Source organism: Ochotona princeps, chromosome 4 (assembly GCF_030435755.1).
Source record: "Ochotona princeps isolate mOchPri1 chromosome 4, mOchPri1.hap1, whole genome shotgun sequence".
NCBI classification, from domain to species: Eukaryota; Metazoa; Chordata; class Mammalia; order Lagomorpha; family Ochotonidae; genus Ochotona; species Ochotona princeps.
In genome coordinates this window covers 113,678,021-113,698,070 of record NC_080835.1, presented here as the reverse complement: position 1 = coordinate 113,698,070, position 20,050 = coordinate 113,678,021, and the positions used below count along the sequence as shown (strand labels likewise).

The window sequence follows — 20,050 nt, the reverse complement described above, 5'->3', positions numbered from 1 at the left end:
ACCTCTGAAGATGACCTTTTGTCTATGCTTGCTTTGCCTTAAGGTCCATTGTCAGTTATCAACTGACTTTCAAACACATCACACAGCAGGAAGCCGTCATTAGCCCCTGGGTGGTAAGGACAGAAAAAAAGAGGAAGACAGAAAACTAAGAAACCTACAGCCACATAAGAGAAAAAACACTTTATGAAAATCTAAAACACACAGCTTCGAAATCACACGGCATGTTTCTTCTTATGTGTGGTGATAACAGTAAAGACAAGATGTTCACAATTTATGATTTATTATTATTTTTTACAATATTTCCCATCGCATTATTGCCAGAATTTATTGAGTATCTCAGCTGATTCTGTCAAGCTTTTACTTTCTGCCTTCACCTAAGAAGCTGAAAGCTTTCTTTGTGTTCTTCAGAACGATCGCCTCGTTTGGTTTCTCATGTAGCTCGCGTTCCTCCTCTGTGGCCTCCCATCTGCTGTTAGGCTCATCCAGAAAACATCTCATTCCAGTGACTGCACTTTTCAGCCTAAGACATTTTTCTTCTTTTATTAAAAATCTGTTTCTCAGTTGGAATTCCCCTTATGTTCATTTATTATCCTTCAAGTTTTTGAACAATTTGCAACAGCTGCTAATTGTGACAATCTGGGTCATCTCAGGGTCTGTTTCTATTAGCTTTCTTTTTTCCTTTTAGAATTTCAATTGTCTGTTTCTTTGCATTATACATATTTTTCTCTTTTTAAACTGTTATTTTTGTCTAATTTTCTGTTGGCATAAAACTCAGTCTTCTGGTTGGCTCTTTGCCTATAGCTTGGAGAATTCCCCTTGGCAAAAATCCACAAATCTCACATGCTGTTTTTGAAGCTTAGACATTTCAGTATCTTCCTACTTCTGGTTATTCTGCAATATTTTCAAATTGTCAAACTTTATCATTATTTACTGTTGATGATCAAACTATTCCACCCCTACTAGATGTCATTATTTCTAAAATTATTAGTAAGAGAGGTTTGGGGAGAATGTTGTACTTGACTTTGTAAGATCAGTAATATGCTGGAGCCAGACAACATTAGAAAATAAAAGCAAGAATTCTTTGGATTTTCATACTTCATGGAGTGGTAAGTTTTTTGGGGGAAACATTATGAAAATCTATAAAAGGAAGTCCATGTAACTCCTACTAGCAGCTCTGTTGATTCAAATTATTGGAAATGCCAAGTGCTAAACATGAACACAGATATGAACCTGAAAGAGAATAAGATATCTGTCAGTAAACAAATCTTTAATTCAAATAATTTCAATTTTAATTTCAAATAGACAAATCTACTTACTCTATGGTTATTGGAATTCAGACACCAATCATCTGGAATTGAAAGCAAAGAATGTCAAGTATTCATGTATACAGAAAAATTTACTCAAAGCATTATCATATTAATATGGTTGTAATTTTAACATTCAATGATCTAATATAAAATATGTGTCTGCTTTAAATATGACCCACATGTTCTCATGAGGGAAGTAATGGGTTGGATGTCCCTGGAGCTTCAGTCAGCACAAGGCTGGCTGGGACATGAGCCTACAAGGCCAGAACATCCTGAGCTGTTCAACCCTGAACTTCAACAGTTTCTCTACGATCCTGGCAAGGGTGGGCATGTTAGCAGTGTTTGTCTTATACTTCACTGTTAGTCCCTTCTGTTCCTCCCCAACCCCTGCTGGCCACTGAACACATTCCATTCGTGGAATCCAGACACTGAACATGTGGCAAGGTCAGAAGTGCAGTGGCTAACTTCTCTGGATTCAAACTACTACTCCTGAGAATCTAATGACTACGCTCCATCTATGTAAATAACCTTATGTAGAAGAACCTGTTACTCAAAAGAAATATTTGCTGAATACTTTCCAAATGTCAGGTTCTATAGTAGGCACTGAAAATCGGCAGGCACATACAAAACAGAGTCCCAGCACCAGCAGAGCTCAGGACACAGACCAGGAAACAGTGGTTTCAACATAACATGAAAATGTTGGGCTGTAGGAGGGCTAACCATGAGATGAGTTTCGGGTGTGCTGTTGTGGAGAATAAGGTAGCCCCTAAGTTTCTAGTTAGAGAATGTACTTCCCATAGTGTATCAGACTCATTATCTCAATCACTGAAAAGTACATTCAATAACAATTACAAATTAGAGTTAGCAGGTTTTTGATGCTGAAAGTTAAGAGCTATCTTTGTTCAAATGAATTTATTCAGCTACCATGATTTCTTGGAAATAATTCTTAAATTCCTGGGGCCAGCATTGTGGCATACTGAGAAAAACTGCTGTGTGTGATCAGGCATCCTACACGGGTGCTGGTTTATATTCTGGCTGCTTCACTTTTGATCCAGTTCCCTGCTAATGGTCTGGGAAAAGCAGCAGGAGACGGCCCACGTGTCTGTACGCATGTTGGAGACCCAGAGGAGGCGCCTGGCTCCTGACTTCAACCTGGCACATCCCTACCCATTGCAGTCATCTGGGGCATAAACCAGTACATGGAAGATTTTTGTCTCCCCCCTGAGTAGCTCTTACAAAGGGGAAAAAAAAAACCTAAATTCCTGGGGTGGTGCTGTGACACTATGGGTTAAACTGCAGGCTACGACACTACATCAGAGTGCTGATTCAAAGACTGGCTGTTCCAGTTCTGAACCAGCTCCCTGCTAAGGACCTGGAAAGGCAGAAGATAAGCTCTGAAATGCTGCCTTTCAAATAAAATGAATCTGAAGGAAAAAAATCCTTCAAAAAGATCAAGTCATATTTAGAACAAAAAACTGGATAAATTTGTCATCCTCTGGTTGGCGTACATGAATTATTAAAAAAGAGGGCAGGACTTTGACCTAGGATTAAGATGACAGCGAAGGAACTTCCTACACAGAAGTGCCTGGGTTTGAATCCAGCTCTGTTCCTAATCCCATCTTCTTACTAATGTAGACCTTGGAAAGTAACAGGGAATGGCTCAAATGGTTAAGCCCACCCCCACATGAAAGAACTGGACTGAGTTCCCAGCTCTCACCATCAGCCCAGCCCAGTCCCTGACATTGTATGCATTTAGGAAATGAAATGCTGGATGTGAGCTCTCTTCCCACCTTTCAAAAACAAAAAATAAACAAACAAACAAACAAAAAGGAGAGAGAGAGAGAGAAAATGAAAGAAAGAAAGAAATACTATAACAAGTCCTTCAAGTTGAAGAAAAATGAGCAGGAAACAGCGGAAGTTCGAAAATACAGACAGGGATGAGTACCAACAACAAAACATTATGCAAGGAATTCTGATAAATACTAACTACAAAGAAAAGTGTAACATCTTACTACTTTTTGTGGTTTATGGTTTTTTTTTTTAAGATTTATTTATTTTTATTGGAAAGGCAGGTTTACAGAGAGATGGAGAGACAGACAGAAAAGATCTTTCATTCACTGGCTCACTTCCCAAATGCCTGCAATGGCTGGAGCTGAGTTGCTGCAAAGCCAGGAGCGAGGAGCTTCTTTCGGGTCTCCGGTAGACACAGGGTCCCCAGGACTTGGGCCATCCACTACTGCTTTCCCAGGCTATAAGCAAGAAGCTGGACTGGAGGTGGAGCTGGACATGAACCCAATGTTCATATGGGATGACAGTGCTTGAAGGTGGAGAATTAGTCTCCTGAGCCATGTCACCAGGCCTTGTAGTACAATATTTCAAATATTTTTATAATTAAAATAAAAAAATAACACCAGAGAATGGAAAAATGGGACTCAAATGTTCTAAAGTATTCCTACTTCCTGGGAAGTGATCAGAGTACTAATTTACGTTACACTGTAACTAAACTACCACATACATATACCAGTGTTTCAAAAAGTTCACAGAAAACTGAAATGAAAACAGAAGTTTATTTTGGTGCAAATAATTTTTGCAATCCACATATTTTTTTCTCACAATACACATTTTTCATGAACCTTCTGAAGGATGCCTCATATGCATGTATTTTCAATTTTTTTTACAACAAACTTTTAATTCCATTTTTCTGAACTTTTTCAAGTGCCCTCCTAGTAAATGGCATCCAGTGGAACTAAAAAAAATCTTTCTTACAACTAAAAAAAGCATTAAAACATCAGACATTTTTAATATCCTTTTTCCTCAAGCAATAAGTAAATGATTGGGGAGCAATAATGAAACTAATTGGTGTTTGTAACTGCCCATGCACTTCGGGGGGATGAGCTGAGGTGCTTACCTGTTAGCATCTTGCACCCGAGTGTCAGTCTTCTCTTGCCTGTTCAAGACTGACCCTCCAGTCTCTAGCATGGTCTGGCAGCTGGTGGCTTTGAGGTCGTCCAACCTGGTCGTCAGTGTGAGGCAATGACTGTCCTCAGTGTGTGATGGAGTGCTCAAGGAGACAGCACCGTCAGGTACTGACGAACCTCCTCCAACAGAGAAGGGGTGGGACACTGTGTCACAGGCTTCTGATGTGATGCTCCACTTTTTGGCAAGGCGCTTGCCAGAAACTGGAAAACCTAGCCAGTTGCCTACAAACACAACATTGTAAATCAATAACCAGCCCACATGCAGCCAACAGGAGTGAATTTCTTCATGCTGACACAGAAGAAGGACAACTCACCAGACAAGGAGACGCCTGAAGTCCTCGTGCTTCATTCCTTCTGGTTTCTTTTCTGCTGCTCTTGTCATTAACTTGAAGCAAAATTGCAGGATGAGATTTGTGAATGCCGTCTAAGGCAGCCCAAGTGTTTGACTACATGGCGATTTTATCAGAATGATAAAGTGACTCAGACGGGGCAACAAGAGCACAGGCTTCGCACCAGGCATGATGATAGTACTGACGAGGTGGCACGAGGCAGGTGCAGACACGTACACTAAATACATGTCTGCTTTTACAGACATCACAGGACTATCAAGACCGGAGGAGTTCCACTGCCAATCTCCTGATTTTCTGGTGAGTGGGAGCAGTGTTGAATTTTATTCTGAACTGGGATTCAATGTCCAGAGTGGGGTGACAGTGAGATCGTTAATTTGAATTAGATTTGCAAAGTGATTAATACCTGAATTTCAGTATGACAACCCACATGGGTGTAAAACTTTCTGTTAGCTTAACTCTTAAGTCATAATCACCAGTAATTAAGCACTTAGCTAACCAAAGGTAAATAATTTGTTTACATTATACTTAGTTTAATTCCAGGTCAGTACCAAAAATGGCTTTCACTTGGGTGTGCCATGTTGAGATAGAAGCACAAGGGACACAGGCTTTAACATGTATGTATATAAGCTCTGACCTGAAGATAATTAGGTCTAGCACGTGGCAGCAACTGTTTTAATGACAGTGCTGCAACTTAAATTTCTCAAATAATCAGATGATTACACAAATAACTTCTGTAAAAATGTAAAGAGACCCAGATCTACAAGAGTTTACAGCAAAAAAGATAAGTGCCTGCAAATCCACAATAACTGGTAAGATGCTCTCATAAGGTCCATTTCAGAGTTCATACGATGCAAACAGTCTGTAATTGCACTGTCTCCTCAATGAGCTTTCTAACGTAGCTACTACTGGCAGAAGGTAAATGTTTTCACTGAGCAGTCTCTTACTCAGTGAAACCACTTTTTAAAGTTGATAAACACCCAATCAATGGAACTCTGTGCCTTCTACCACATACAAAAATCTGTGCTATTTTGTAAGAATTTAGGCGGACTGGGACCTTAGCAGTTTACCAAGATGTCATTTAGTAAACAGGAAAAGCCTGTTTGGCCAATCGCCAAGACAGAAAATGACTCTATTCCAACATATCACACACACAAAAATACTTTTTTTCACCCAGTAATTTGAATAGCACAGATTAGAAAATAGCAAAGATTAGAAGAGTCGTGTAGAGTTATACTTGGAAGAAAAAAAATGTGTTAACAGTTTCATGAACATATTTTGGATATTTCTCTAAAATTATGCAGCTCCTCTGTAATATTTCTAGAGAAGTATTCTATTTCTGATTACACAGCTGGGTATTTGTTAAGTATGATTATATACAGAATTACTCTAATTGGATGATTATAGGAGTCCCTATACATTTCCTCTTTTGATTATCCCTAGAAGGCAAACTACTTACTCCCCTCAAGTCTCTCGGGTGGTGTGATAGTATTTTCATGTATTAGCTCTTGAGACTCCAAAAATAATTACATCTTGATGGTAGCTCATTTCACTACCAGCTCTCCTCCACTACCTCCTCTTGAGCCTGGGGCTGCCGTTCTGCTGATTCAGCCCTTGCTCTGCAGTGGGGCAGGGTCATGGTGCAATTCCTGAGTTACTACGCAGCAGGACATGATGACCTGATGACATCCTCCCAGGCCTTGGTTCTCCTCTCCACCCTGCTGCACTGTCATCTGTTGGATGATGCAATGGCTCCAGCATTAGAGGGAGGGGAGAGGAGATTTATCAGTAACTGTCACATAAAACATAACAACAAATGTTGGGTGAGTGTGGCAAGTTGACGTATACCCAAGCTTATAAACACAAGACCAAAAGCACTTCTTTCTGACTGTTTGACCACAATTCCTCAACCTGCACAGCAGAAGTAGGCAACAGATTTGGGGAAATAAACAACTACACCCTAAGAAAGATATTAATCAGTTTGGAAAGTAAGGCCCCTTTTCTCTGGGACACTGGCAGTGGAGAGGCTGGGCCTCAGGCTGTGTTTCCTTCATTAGCTATGCAGCTGGTTCTGAAGCAGCCATGTGGTCAGAAATAGTGAAGAGATTGAATTCTGAAATACTGGCACATCACTGAGCTGAGACAGTGGAACAGCTCACTAATCTTCCACCCCATAGCACTAACCTCCCACATGGGAGCCAGCTGCTTCATTCCAATTCAGCTGTCTGCTTAAGGCCTAGGAAAGCAGTGAAGGATGGTCCAAATCCTCGGGTTCCTGCATCCACACGGAAGACCTAGAAGAAGCTTCTAGCTACCAGTTTCATGTTAGCTCAGCTCTGGCCACGGTGGCCATTTGTTGAGTGAACCAGCAGATGGAAGATCTCTTTTTCTGTCTTTCTCTCCTCTTTTTTTACACTCCAGAAGAAAAAGTTTAGGTGTGTTAGAAAAGTGGTTGTTTCAATCCTAACAAATTGCATTGACCAAACCGTAGGTCTGAAAAACTACTATTAGTAAGTGCTCTCATATTCATCTCTACATATAATTAATATACCTCAAGTTGTAGAAAATGGAATTAAAAGACAAGTTTATTTTCATGCAAACAAATTTAGAAATCTGTGTATAGTTTTTTCATAAGATACACTGTCCACTTTTTGAAAGAACCCTTGTATGCACAGGCTTAAACATTTTTTTCAACAAAGAAACATTTTTATATTTTATTTTTCACGAACTTTCTGAAGTACCCTGAATATCTGACATCAGGGGAGGGCTTCAATCTGGTGAAAAAAACACTGAGCATTCTCAAATCCAGCAACACATACATGTGTAAAGTTAGCATTACACAAAACCATGGAAATTATGGGCAATATCTGTGTTTTCCAAAGGACTGTTCCCAATAGTTTTATTCTTCTTTTGACTGTCAGCCAGGTAGTTTGTACTTTTTTCCCCCAAATGAATTACATACATTTTTCCCGGCTGACTTTTGGTTGGCCACTTCCTGCCCATTTGCAGTCTCTCTAGGACTCTTAAAGTTAATTTCTCATTCCTTCCGGAGGGGACCTCTTAGTTCATCCATCTGTGAATTTCATCAGTGTCCTCTCTCTCTCTTACCAATGACCAAGACCGATGGTGAGCAGACAATTTAATGTCAATCCCTTCCCATTAAACTAGCTGAACAACAGACAAACCACATTTGATTACATATCCAGAACTGCATCACTGCCTTCTGGACAGAAGAGAGGAGGTGGGCAGAAAGCTTTTAACTAGCTTGATGGAAACCTGTGTAGCTCGCAAAAGGCCCAAATTGCACCAGTAGTCTCAACTGTTCAGCATAGAAGTCTTGCTAATTTTGTAAAACTGCATGAAGTAGGCCATTTCTGAGCTGTTCACTGAGTTACTGCTTACTATCCTTAAAACCTGAAACAGGTTCAAGATAAAAGAAGACAGACAAGTAGTCACCTTCAACACATTTCAAAACAAGGCCCACTGCAAGAAATACATTTACATTTACAGCTGAGAAGGGACTGGCAGGGCACAGTGCACAAAGAATTCACAGGGAAGAAGCCTAGGCCAGACTTCGTGGGGTCTTGACTGTCTGTGAAGTAACACTGGCCAATTTCATGAGGTACCCCTAAATTTAAGAGTGACCCTCAAGAGTACAATAGGAGGTAAGTTGCCTGCAGTCTTTCCTAGCTCAATGATTACACCTGGTTTCCTGGACCTAGCCATAATCCCTCCCTACACTGGCCTCTTCAATCCAGTTTTTGTATCTTTTAAAAAACTCTCAGCCTCTCCTATTCCTAAATCCTGAATCTCTCAAATTCAGACTTCTCCCTGTGTCAATATCACTGTTTTTTTTTAAAGATTTATTCATTTTATTACAGCCAGATATACACAGAGGAGGAGAGACAGAGAGGAAGATCTTCCGTCCGATGATTCACTCCCCAAGTGAGCCGCAACGGGCCGGTGCGCGCCGAAAATATCACTGTTTTTGAGACAACTGCAACTAACATCTAAAAGATCCCATAGTATCCTCTTGTATCCTATCTGATTTATCTTCCAAACTACCCAATTGGGGGAGGGGGGCGCTTAAGATTCATTTAGCTATTTGAAAGTTGAGTTAGAGATAAAGAAATAGATAGAAAGAGATCTTCCATCTGTTGGTTCACTCCCCAGGGCTGGGCCAGGTTGAAGCAAGGAGCTTCATTTGGGTCTCCTATGTGGGGAGCAGATACAGGCATCGCAGGCAGCCAAATTATCAGCAATGCCACAATGCCAGCCCCCTAGAGTGTCCTTGAAAGCTTGAGTTCTCCCATAGTGTGATCCTGTTCCCATCATTCACTGGTCTGGTCCTGTGTGACCAGGCATTATTCAGCTTTGAGCTCTGATCCCTTCACTTACAAGGTCCCTGGTTAGATGGGACCTCTTGAAATTCTGAGCATTCAGGTACTCTGCTTTAGGGACTGCATACAAACGGAACTCCTAAGTGGAAAGCTTAACTGTTCCTTTCCCTCATGCCATGTTTGACAGATTCTTCAGAGCCTGGCAAAATGTCACTTGCTTGTGTAGAGCCCAAATTAAGCTCCAGCAGAAAAAGGGTCAATAGGATGCCTGCAGGCAGAAGACCTTGTGAGATAAGGAGCGGCAGAAGACCTTACAAGATAGAGAGCTAGGAGCTGTTAGGTGCTTTCCAAGAGCTTGGAACAGTAAGTTTCAGTTTCCCAAGTTTCTATTTTACAAAAGAGAGATAAGTTTCCATTTCTCAGACACTGAGCCATTCTTGAAGACTGCTTTAAGCAGGGGCAGCTCCTGTACCAATCATAGCCTTGACTTAAAGGTGCCAATGGGATCCCTGTAACTATGCATCTGCTTCTGTAACCCCGCTTCCTGCTTCCCATATCCTATAAAAAGTCCCAGCTTGTGCGGCTCGGGGCGACTCCTTACTCCATCGAGTGGGAGCGCCCACGAGCCCATGTGAAATAAACCTTGCCTCATGCGTGATTGCATCTCTTGGTCTCCTGTCTCGTGTCTGCCGGAGGATCGAGGAGCGAGGGCCCGTGGACCCTGCCCACTCGGGTTTAACACTTGAAGAGGTCTTTCCTTTATCCTTTACTTCAAAGCATCCAGTTTTAACTAAGTGTTATGATGTATGTTATCTTACAAGAAAGACAGTGTTCCTTTACCAGGCTGTAGCTCCACGCAGGCAGCGACAATGCCCGGGCACCCACCTCCATGTCCCCAGCAGCGAGCTTGCTGCATGGCCCACGAGAGACCTTCAACAAACGTTTGCTGAACGAATCAAAGAGTAAGTTCTCTTCTGCTCTCTCACACTTCTATTTCCTTCTCCTCTCCCCACCTCTACTATTCTCTGAAGATATGTCAAGGCAATAAGCAGAAGAGTGAGATGAGAGAAAATCTATGTGTTTCCTTCTCTCGGTGAAACTGTCCAATAAAAATAAATAAATCTTTAAAAGAAATTAAAAAAAGCTTCCCAACAATGATGGTTCTACTAGTACAGTGTCTAATTGCTTAACCCATTTCCTCCTCTCGATTACTTAGAGAATTTCATATCCTTCTTTATTTTACATAATTGAAACAGAAATAAATGTATGTGCTGATTCATTCCCCAAGTACCTATGACAGACCAAAGCCAGGAGGTGGGAATTTAATCTAGTTCCCTCATATAGACATGGGGAACTCACGTGCTTGGGCCATCTTCTGTCTCCCAATGTACTGGTCAGAAGCTAAAGTGGAAGTGTAGGCATTCCACTACAGGATGTGGGCATCCAAGCAGCAGACTAACGTGCGACACAACACCCACTTCCCAGTCATGTTTCATCAAAGTTGGGCTTCAGCCAATACTTACTATAGGTGCATGGCAAGCACTCAATAAATTTTTACTAGATAAACTACAAAGGTCTGACATTCAAGGACATTCATGACATACCTTTTCCTATTTTACATCCTATCACACTCTCCTTGTATTTCACCAACCAACCAAATCGTTCTTGTGTTGCTCAAAGCAAGGTCCCTGGTTTACCCCTGACATGTTGAATAAAAAACTTTTTAGTATAATCTAATAATTTGTGTTTTTACAAATACCTCAAGTGGTTGTAACTCACATTAAAATTTAGAATCAATTATTTCAACTACAAGGCTATTTCAAAGAGTTTGTGGGAAAATGTAATGTAAAACTAAGTTTATTTTGGTACCAAAAATTCTTCTAAAAACTAGTTTTCAGAACACATAGTTTCAATGAACATTAAGATTCCTCATGCATATGATTTCAAAACACTTCTACAGCAAAATAAATCTTTTAATTCAATTTTCCATGAACTTTTTGAACTTTAGTCTTACATAAATTTACTCATATTTAGTCTTATATAAATATTATATTTCTTACTTCCATAACTGTTCTTTAATTTGTTCTACAAGCAAATACCTCAAAACCTATTATAGTTCCTAGCTAGTGGTCAGGAATTTTTTTTCTGGCAGAACAGCCCCAAAACAATGAAATCACAGCTCTTTATATATGCACATTATTTCGGCTGGCATTAAGGAATGCAAACTTGCCCTAGTAATAATGACTACATTCTAAAAGTTGATTCAATTTTGTGTACGTCAGTATAAAGTCAAATTTACAAGGACATTTCAAAAAAAGTATGTGGAAATACATCTTGTGGAAAACCTTTGTTCTTCGAAAAATCTTGGACCAAACTAAGCTTATCTCTTAGGACAATTTTACCACAAATCTTTTTAACTACACTTGTATTATCTACTTCTCAGCATTCAAAGTTTATTACAGTGTTGTCCTTTTGTAGGATCTTGAGGTGAGACACATGTTCTCAATGAGTTAACAGAGTGAAATTTAATCATCTGATTTTTCCAGAGATTAAAGTAGGGCCTCATTAACACATATCTGTTTGTAAGTGTCCAAATCATGTAACAGTTCTGGGAGCCAGGAGAGATACGGACTAACCACAGAGGAAATGCAAGCAATTAAAGACATACCCTACACAATATTCTTGTGCAGGAACAAAATGTAAGCCAGGGAGAGATAGAAGCTGATTTCCCTAAGCTCAAGAGAGTTCACCTACATTCCAGCTAGCAGTACAATCCCCAACCATGAAATACAGCAATCATCAATCTGAAAATTAATAGGAATGCAATGGTTTATATGGGGGAAAAAAAGCTACATATAAGAAAAATCTTTAGGTAGTATGCACTCATCCATGCACACACATAAACAACCATGAATGCAAGATGATATTAAATCATTTTCAGCAAATGGCATGCACTGTCAGTAAAATGATAACTCAATATAAAGACCTGAGTGGAGGAAAATTGCCAAAGCCTACAATCAGATTATGCTGGGAGCAATCGTATTTCATGCAGGATACTTTTCCATTTGTCAGATAAGGAAGTAACATCAGAGGCATTACAGAACCTTCCCTGATCACAGGTGAGGCAACAGCAGAGCAGAGGTTTACTCATTCTTAGGCTAGAGGTTTGTCACAGCAGCATGCCAATACCTAGGGAGAACTGGCATTTGCTGGCAGCCACAAGAACCAGGAGGAACACAATGTAGTCACGCCACAACATCTGCTCTGATTAAATCCATCCAACTTCTTACCAGGTGTAGGAAGCAACTTTTAAAACTACCAGCCAAACTCCATTTCAATAGTGAATTATCTAAATTCAAATCCATACTCCACTTTTTTTTTTTTTTTTTGATTAGCTAAAACATAATTCTCCAGTCCTGTACTTCTGGAGCTGAGAAGAACTTAGGAGACCATGTATTCCAATACTATCAATATGCAAAAGGACTGCAATTTGTCATTGTTTAAATGTAACAAAAGACCTAATGATTCTTGAGAATTCGTGTTTATAGAGTTAGCAAAAAGTTTTCTGAATATTCAACTGAAATTTATACATACATATTACTCAACATTTCTATCTTTTTGAAATATTGTGAGTAAATATAGCTTAAGGTTAAATCAATGAAAAGATTGCAAGATTTTGTTACTTAAGATATTAAGAACTAAAAAGGAAACCATTGGATATTCTAGAAGGAAATTTTCAGTAATATTACTATGAAAAAATTTAACTATACACAAGGGTTTACCCTGCCCCCAACTCCTAAATATGCTCTCATCCATTCTCACAACATCTCATAAGAGTAAAATAGACAAAGATTACAACTATACAGATAACTTAAATTTTCAGAAACATCACACTTTTTAGCAATATTTCAATACAAAACAAAACCAATACTGTTATCATCTGTCTACAGAAGCCAAGACATAAAATGCTAGAAGTTATAAAACAGGGTAAAAACTTAGTAACAGATCTTAAACTTAAGGCTTCAAATTCTGAGCTTCGTATCTCAGGAAAAATTTAAAGAACTACATTTGCTGGAAAAAAAGAAAAGGCAATAGATGCTTATTCACGAGTTGTGAAAAGCTATATAGTCACATACCTATTGTTGTTTCGACAATTTCGACAATTAACGCATTCCATAGGGTCAATCTGAGGCACAGCTGTATACATTCCACCACCCTAGTCCAGAAGGAAAATGAAGAAAAAAAGAAGAAAATGCTGAAATGCCACAGACTGGTAGCCAAATAATCACCAATGTAGAAGCTGCGTTGATGCCAACTAGGTACCAGGGATAGTTTGACCAATTCCCCAAGCAACGATACACTTATCATTATTGCCCACATTCACCAATAAATTTCATTAGAGTTCTGCGCAATATTAAACTATATTCTAGAAACTTTACTGCCATGTTTTTCCAGCTATTTCTGTACTGGAAAAGGGCAAATAAATGGAGAAATTTAGTCACTTCCCTTCAATGTTTCAAATCTAACAGGTTCCAAAATACAGAACCTCGAAAACACAGAACCTCCTATTCCTTTTCTTGCAGTCATGGAAAAATATGTAATGCCAGTTGGGGAAACAGGGTATGAACTTGGTTTGCATGATGATGTCACAAGATAAACCCATCCTCATTTTCCTGTAATTATTTCGATTGGGTCTGTTCACTTGACTACACTAAGTTATAAAACATGTGATATTTTTCCAGATGGAGCACGTTCTCAGCCAGCAATGACTTGAAGGGCAGCGTTAACATACTGATGTTGCTTTTGGTGGAAACTGCCCAGCAATTGAGAAAAATGCCCAGACTAACACATACTTCATTGTAAAATGTCCATTTGACATACACAATGGCAAACACGATGTTAAAAACGAACTGGTCTTAAGAGTCGGTCAGAATTCTGCTTTCAGATGAAAAACAGCAGAATGGAGTTTGCTCAGGGTGACAGGCCGCCACACGGCACCCAAACCCAAAGCAGACTTTCAAGGTTAGGGAAAGTTCAGGCAACTGTTTTTCCTAGAATACTTTCTATTTCCATTCATCTCCTAACAACAGCGAGAATTTCGGCAAACCAAAAGCACTAAAACTTTCTCTCAGCATTCCTGATCCAACTACTAACAGGAACTATTAAGAAAGGAAAATATTCTTCCAGGGAGAAACAATGTTTCTGTGCCATATTCTGTCCATGAGGGCCAACTCCAAAAGTAATGAGAACAACCTAGAGGAGAACACACGTGCCTGAAGCACCGCACACGTTAAAATTAACCTAATCACTTTTACCATCACTCACACTTTTCATCCTTTTCTATTTCCTACCACCCACAAGAGTAAAAAGAAGAATGGGTTAAAAGCACAGGTGATAACCTCTAAAATTATTGACCTAAAAAGACAATTATGATCTCAGTAGTAACTCATCGTTCAGGGAAAGCCGAAGTTCTGTGTACAAATCCTAAATGTGAGTCTTACTCCTCTCTTCTTGTGGAACAGCATGTGTTGTTCAGACGCTGACGTCCACTGCGTCAGCTTTCTTGGACAATGTTAGCAGTTTGGACTTGGAATGGCGACAAAGAGTTTGGAAGTCTGAATGTGAGCCATGTCTTTCCACATAAAATAATGAAACTATTTTTCTCTTTTTTAGTAATTTGCACCAACACAAAAATAAATTACTCTACAAAATACTAAAATTAGGTCAATAGCTACCTTTAGAACATAAATATTTATGACAGCTTTATTCTTCAAAGATAATATTTCTAAAAATCTTTACTAAGGCTGAACTAAAAAAAAAAACTGTACATCTTCAGATTTTAGTCACTATGAGTTACAACAGTTTCATCTGCAATCAAAACACCAAACAAAAAAAACCCCAAGCAATTAATTTGACCAACTGAAAAATTATCTGCAGGGAGGGGTTCAGGCATTGGGATCGGGGGCAAGTGCCGCTCCTCACAGTGTGGCGGCTGTTGGGGGGTGCCCCTGCCAGTTGGACCCAATGCTGGGGGCTCACGCCAAAGACACTGCCACAAGGCAGTGAACGAGTCCTCGGCCTCCCCCAGGACGGCCAGTGCACCATGTGGTGCCAGGCTCTGCCTGCTGGCCACCCGGCCAGGGAACTCTGGGGTATTGGTTGTCTGAATCGCTGCTTAGGTAGCTGCTTGAGTCAAGGACGCTAAGTCACACTGTCTAAGGCAGAGGCCAGGACAAGTGAGGGACTGAGACAAGCTGAGTCAGAGCAACCACTGGCAGGCGCATGATCTACGGCTAGGAACAGGTCCAGTTGGGGAGGTAAGGGGACACCTTAGCTGGGTTGAGGTTCCCACCAAGGGGCACGTGTGCTGGAATGGGGGCTGCATTCTATCTAGGAGACAGTTGCGGTCTCCCGAGGCACTAGTGTGGGCTGGGATTGGATGCACTGGGCCAGTTCAGATCCCAACACCATCTGGTGTCATGGAGAACCAGAGGGTAGATGTGGGACTGATTAGGCTGGGTCTCACTCCTCTCTTGAGCCATGTGTGAGCTGTATGTGGGTATGGACGAGCCATGGCTGGGCTGAAACATCCAACAACAAAAACCAGAACGGGGTGAAAGCAAGCCAGGAAAAGCCACTGTTCCTGCTAGGACATGAGGTGAACTGGGTAGGGTTGGCTCAAGGACCCTCTGGCATGCGCAAAATCTGCCACTGGGAGGGGTTCTGATGGAGGAGCCTGGGCAACTCCTCTGCAGGACACAGTCCCTGCAGGTAAGTGCAAGAAGCATGACAGGAAACAGCCCAGAATAGGCCATGGACAGTTTCCCACTGGCATACATTTGGCATGGGTCAGGGGCAGACCAGGCTGAATCAGTCATGTCACCCACTGGCAAATCCGAGCACCAGAACAGAGTGTGGATCAGGCCGGGACTGGTCGCGACAAAACCAGTGCACATTATGGAACGCTAAGGTGAGGTTGACTGTACTGGATTTGACTGCAGCACCCAACCAGCACACGTGAGATCCAGGAAGGGAGGGGCAGAACCGGCAGGGGGATTAAGGGGCTGGTCCCCTCGCCAGACAGCTACTCCCACTGGAGAGTGTTGGCTGGGATGGGGACAGACCAGACTAAGCAAGGCTGCAACACCTGTGCGCTGCACGTGGACTAGATCAGGGAAAAGCCAGGCTAGGCGGATGATTCCTGCTGGTGCAAGCATAAATTAGAGTGGGTGAGGGATGTTTGGGCTTAACTGCAGCATCAACTAGCAGAAGCTGGCACTGGGGACTAATTCTGTCAAGTCAAATCACAGAACCACCTAAAGAGTGCATAAACCGGGACTGAGAGAGACCTGGGAGGGAAATAGTGGGTTCCCCCCTCTTGGGTCACTATTCCCGTGGGAGGGTATGAAAACTTAGACGGGGGCTGGGGTGGCTAGACAGAGAGACACTCAACAACATCCGTGAGGGCTGGATGGTTGAGTTGGTTAGATGGAACTAAGCTTTAATACCCACTGACAAGTACAAGAGCTAAGTAGGACGTGGGACAGACTGGACTAGTCTGCTATACATACTGGCAAACCAGGGTAGGGGGCGGGCCTGGTGGGGGTTATTGGTGGTCGCCCTGACTAGGCTGCAGCTCTCACTGGTTGATGCGGGGGCCGAGTGTGTGCTGGGCAGGGCCAGGCTGGACTGCAACACCCATTGGTTCCAGTGGAAATCAGGACTGAGAACAGAACCAACCCAGCGATTGAAACTACCAGCTGATCATGGTGATGCACTGTGCCGGGCCCTGTGCTTGCTAGAACATACAAGAATCTGGTCTGGGAATACCTCAAAGTTTCTTTGGAGATCTTCCCAATCGAACTGCTGGACTCAGAGCCCTACCCAGGAAAAGACAGAGGACAGAGCAAGTCAATCAACCACCTCAGCTATATGTTGGCAGCGTAATACTGGGCAAATGAGGACTCTATGATGGACCGTGTCAATCAGTGGACAACCTCATCGAGTGAAACTGGCAGCGGTTCATAACTGGAGAACTATTAAGACAATTTGAGCAAGGATCTCGGAGCGTGCCCCGCATCCGGGACTTGGGCTGGGTGGGAAACTGGGTGGGGCTTATCCCTCAATATCCCCCTTTACCTCAGATACATGATGGAAACAATATGGACATAATACTGTTACCCACTTCCCTGTACCCTCTGACCCTTTTTTTTTTCACCGTAATTAACTATGTAAAGATTGTCAACAAAAATACAATAAAAAAAAGGAAAAAAATAAATAAAAAAAATTATCTGCATATCCAAACAATAGTAGAAGATGCCTTTTAAGTACAGTTTTCAAAGTGAAATAGTCTTGGGCCTGGAGTGGTAGCTAAGTCCCAGCTTTACACATGCTGTGATCCTATATGGGAACTGATTCGTGTCCCAGCTGTTCTACATTCCATCCAACTCCCTGCCTGTGGCCTGGGAAAACAGTCAAGAATGGACCAAAGCCCTGGGACCCTGCACCAGTGTGGGAGACCCAGAAGAGGCTCCTGGCTCCCGGCTTCAGATCGGCTCAGCTCTAGCCATTGCAGAGGGAGCAAATCATTGGAGAGAAGATCTTCCTCTCTGTCTTTCCTCCTCTCTGTATATTTGACTTTCCAATAAAAATAAATAAATCTTTAAAAAAGAATGCACTAGTCTCCTATTCCCATTTAAAAATTTTTATCAGTTGGCTATCTCTGAAACAAGGTAGTTTTAAGGGTATTGCTCCTTGTGGTTTAAGAATATTAATATAATCAAATGTAAAAAACTTCCAGGCCTCAAGAACAATAAAACAAAATGGGCAAAACCAACCTAAGAGACCAAGGACAGGTCAGCGGTCACCATCTTAGTGAGCTGTAGACATGGTGTGCACAGCCTGAATAATGCTTCCAAGTTCCTGATATGTAAAAATCTGGCCATAGCAGAAAACTTGGATCCACCAGAGCCCCCAGATCACAAGTGCTGGCTTGTAGCCGCTTCTTACACACAGCATTTGAGTTTTCTACTTTGCCACCATCTCCACTCTCTCATTACCATGGCATCTATCTGAATTCTCGGCATTTAGTTCTCAGCTTCTGCCCTAAAGAAAGGTCAAGTCCTTCGTCTGGTCCAGTCCAGGATTTCTGCTTCATGTCTAGTCTGTTCTGTACTGGTATCCACTGTCACCAGGGGAGAGCATTTGGTGTAGTAGTTTACATGTCACTTGGAAGGTCTTTCTCACATCCTGAAACACCTGGAGTGAGTCCTGCTTCTATTTTTGATCTCAGTGTGTGCCCTGAGAAGCAGTAGGTGATAGCCCAAGTCCTTGGATCCTTGCCATCCACATGTGGGAGACTGAGTTCCCAGGTCTAACTGTTGTGGGCATCTGGGGAGTGAACCGGAGAGCGGGAGTGCGGGAGATCTCTCTTTCTCTGCTTTTGAAATAAATTAAACAGATATCACATTAATGAATACAACTATTACTCCAGAACAGAAAATACAGAGTCCTCTGATCAGAGGACTCTTTCCACCCAGGTGAACCTCTACGGTCCCTGTACTGAAAAAAGCATGTACGCAGAGCCTGTTTCTGCTCCTTGGCACCCTGAGGGTTCAGTTTCTAATGAGGTCTCTTACATTTACCAGATGATGGGGATGTTCAAAGTCTACATGTGTCCTGGTGAGAGAGTTCGTATGCCCGGAATAAAGCCCTCCATTGAGGTTCCCGTTCACCATTCCACTGACGCCATTCGGGGCCTTATGGTGAAGGTGGGAGCAGCCGTTGGGGAGACTGCCATTGCCCAGGAAGCCACAGCGAGCACTGCTGTTGATGGGGTTTGTCCCCGAGAGAGCGGCATATTCCACCATCTGCCCATGAATATCGGACCCCTGGCAGAGGTATCCTGGAGGGTCATATTCTGTTCAAAGAGAATAAGAGCAACAAGTCAGACACTGAAAAGGACAAGCATCTTGCTTACCAAGTTTTATTAGTGAATCATTTAAGAAACTCCCAGGAGACTAAAATAAAACAACCTAAGAATGTTTTAACCAAACGGCTGCTGCTACTTTCTTTACAGTGTGAAGGGAGCTATGAATTTTGAATTAATTAGACTCTGTTAATGGGAAGAGAAATGAATCAAGCAGAAATTACTCAAAAGAGAATGAACAAACTACACAAACCAAAACCATCCAACTACTGGCAACACCAAAAAAAAAAAAAAAAAAAGTGTTTAAATTCCATACACTTCAAAGTGCTAGAAAAAATACTGTATGAAACAAGGAAAGACTAACTTTAGGTGGTACATCTCAAAGAGCAATAAACAACCCTTGCAAGCTGTATATGCATTCACTTTTCATCTAGTTCCTTTGTACAGCCAACTTGGGAGGCTATGGGGTACCTCAGGCAAAAAGCTACTCTCATGCCCTGTATTAAAAGCATTTATACAACTGCCTGGCAATTCTGATTCCCAAAAGCACATGTTTTTAAAAATGATCAAACGTCCCTTAGAAAGTACAGTATCTAAACTACAGAGGATTTGCTGCTAAAGCATCAGGGCTCCCCAAGACTGGGTTAGCTTTGTCTCCCCTCCCCTCCACAGCTTCTTCCCCTGCTGGACTTCCTTGCATGGATGAGTACCGTCCTTACACACACCGGTAAGAACTCTACAAGTTTATCTTGTCTGACACTGCTTTCCACTGCCAGCACAGTGCCTGGCACACAGACAACAGTCCATGAGTATCTTGTGAATGAATGACTGAAACAACACTACTCTAATGGGTTCTATCTTTAAACAAATGCTGAGGCCAAAAAGGAAAATGCCTTTAATTGGATTAACAGTTCTCAGACCACTGCATTCATATTTTTCTTTTAATGATTCTGCACTCTCTCTTGCCACTACAAGCATTGCCACTAAACCATGTTGACCCAATAAAACGATCAACAATCCTTGCATCATGACACCACCCCTCCCCCTACTCCCCCCCTCTGCCTATGGCTTGAAGGGATCATTCAAAGAAGGGTTTTTTTTTTCACTGAGCTACTGACTTCAAGGGGGTTATCTGGGAGATCAGCTGTAG

General features: G+C 41.7%; 1 protein-coding gene across 1 annotated transcript in view; it reads right to left on the bottom strand.

The window, feature by feature from the left end:
• CDON (cell adhesion associated, oncogene regulated) overlaps positions 1 to 20,050 on the bottom strand; it is a 118,360-nt gene that overhangs the window by 4,913 nt on the left and 93,397 nt on the right. Inside the window, exons 17-18 of the mRNA XM_058664131.1 lie at positions 18,611 to 18,891; positions 13,109 to 13,188 (exon numbers count right to left, since the gene is read on the bottom strand). Of these exons, the coding sequence (XP_058520114.1) occupies positions 13,109 to 13,188; positions 18,611 to 18,891 (361 nt within the window). The remainder of the gene's footprint in view (positions 1 to 13,108; positions 13,189 to 18,610; positions 18,892 to 20,050) is intronic.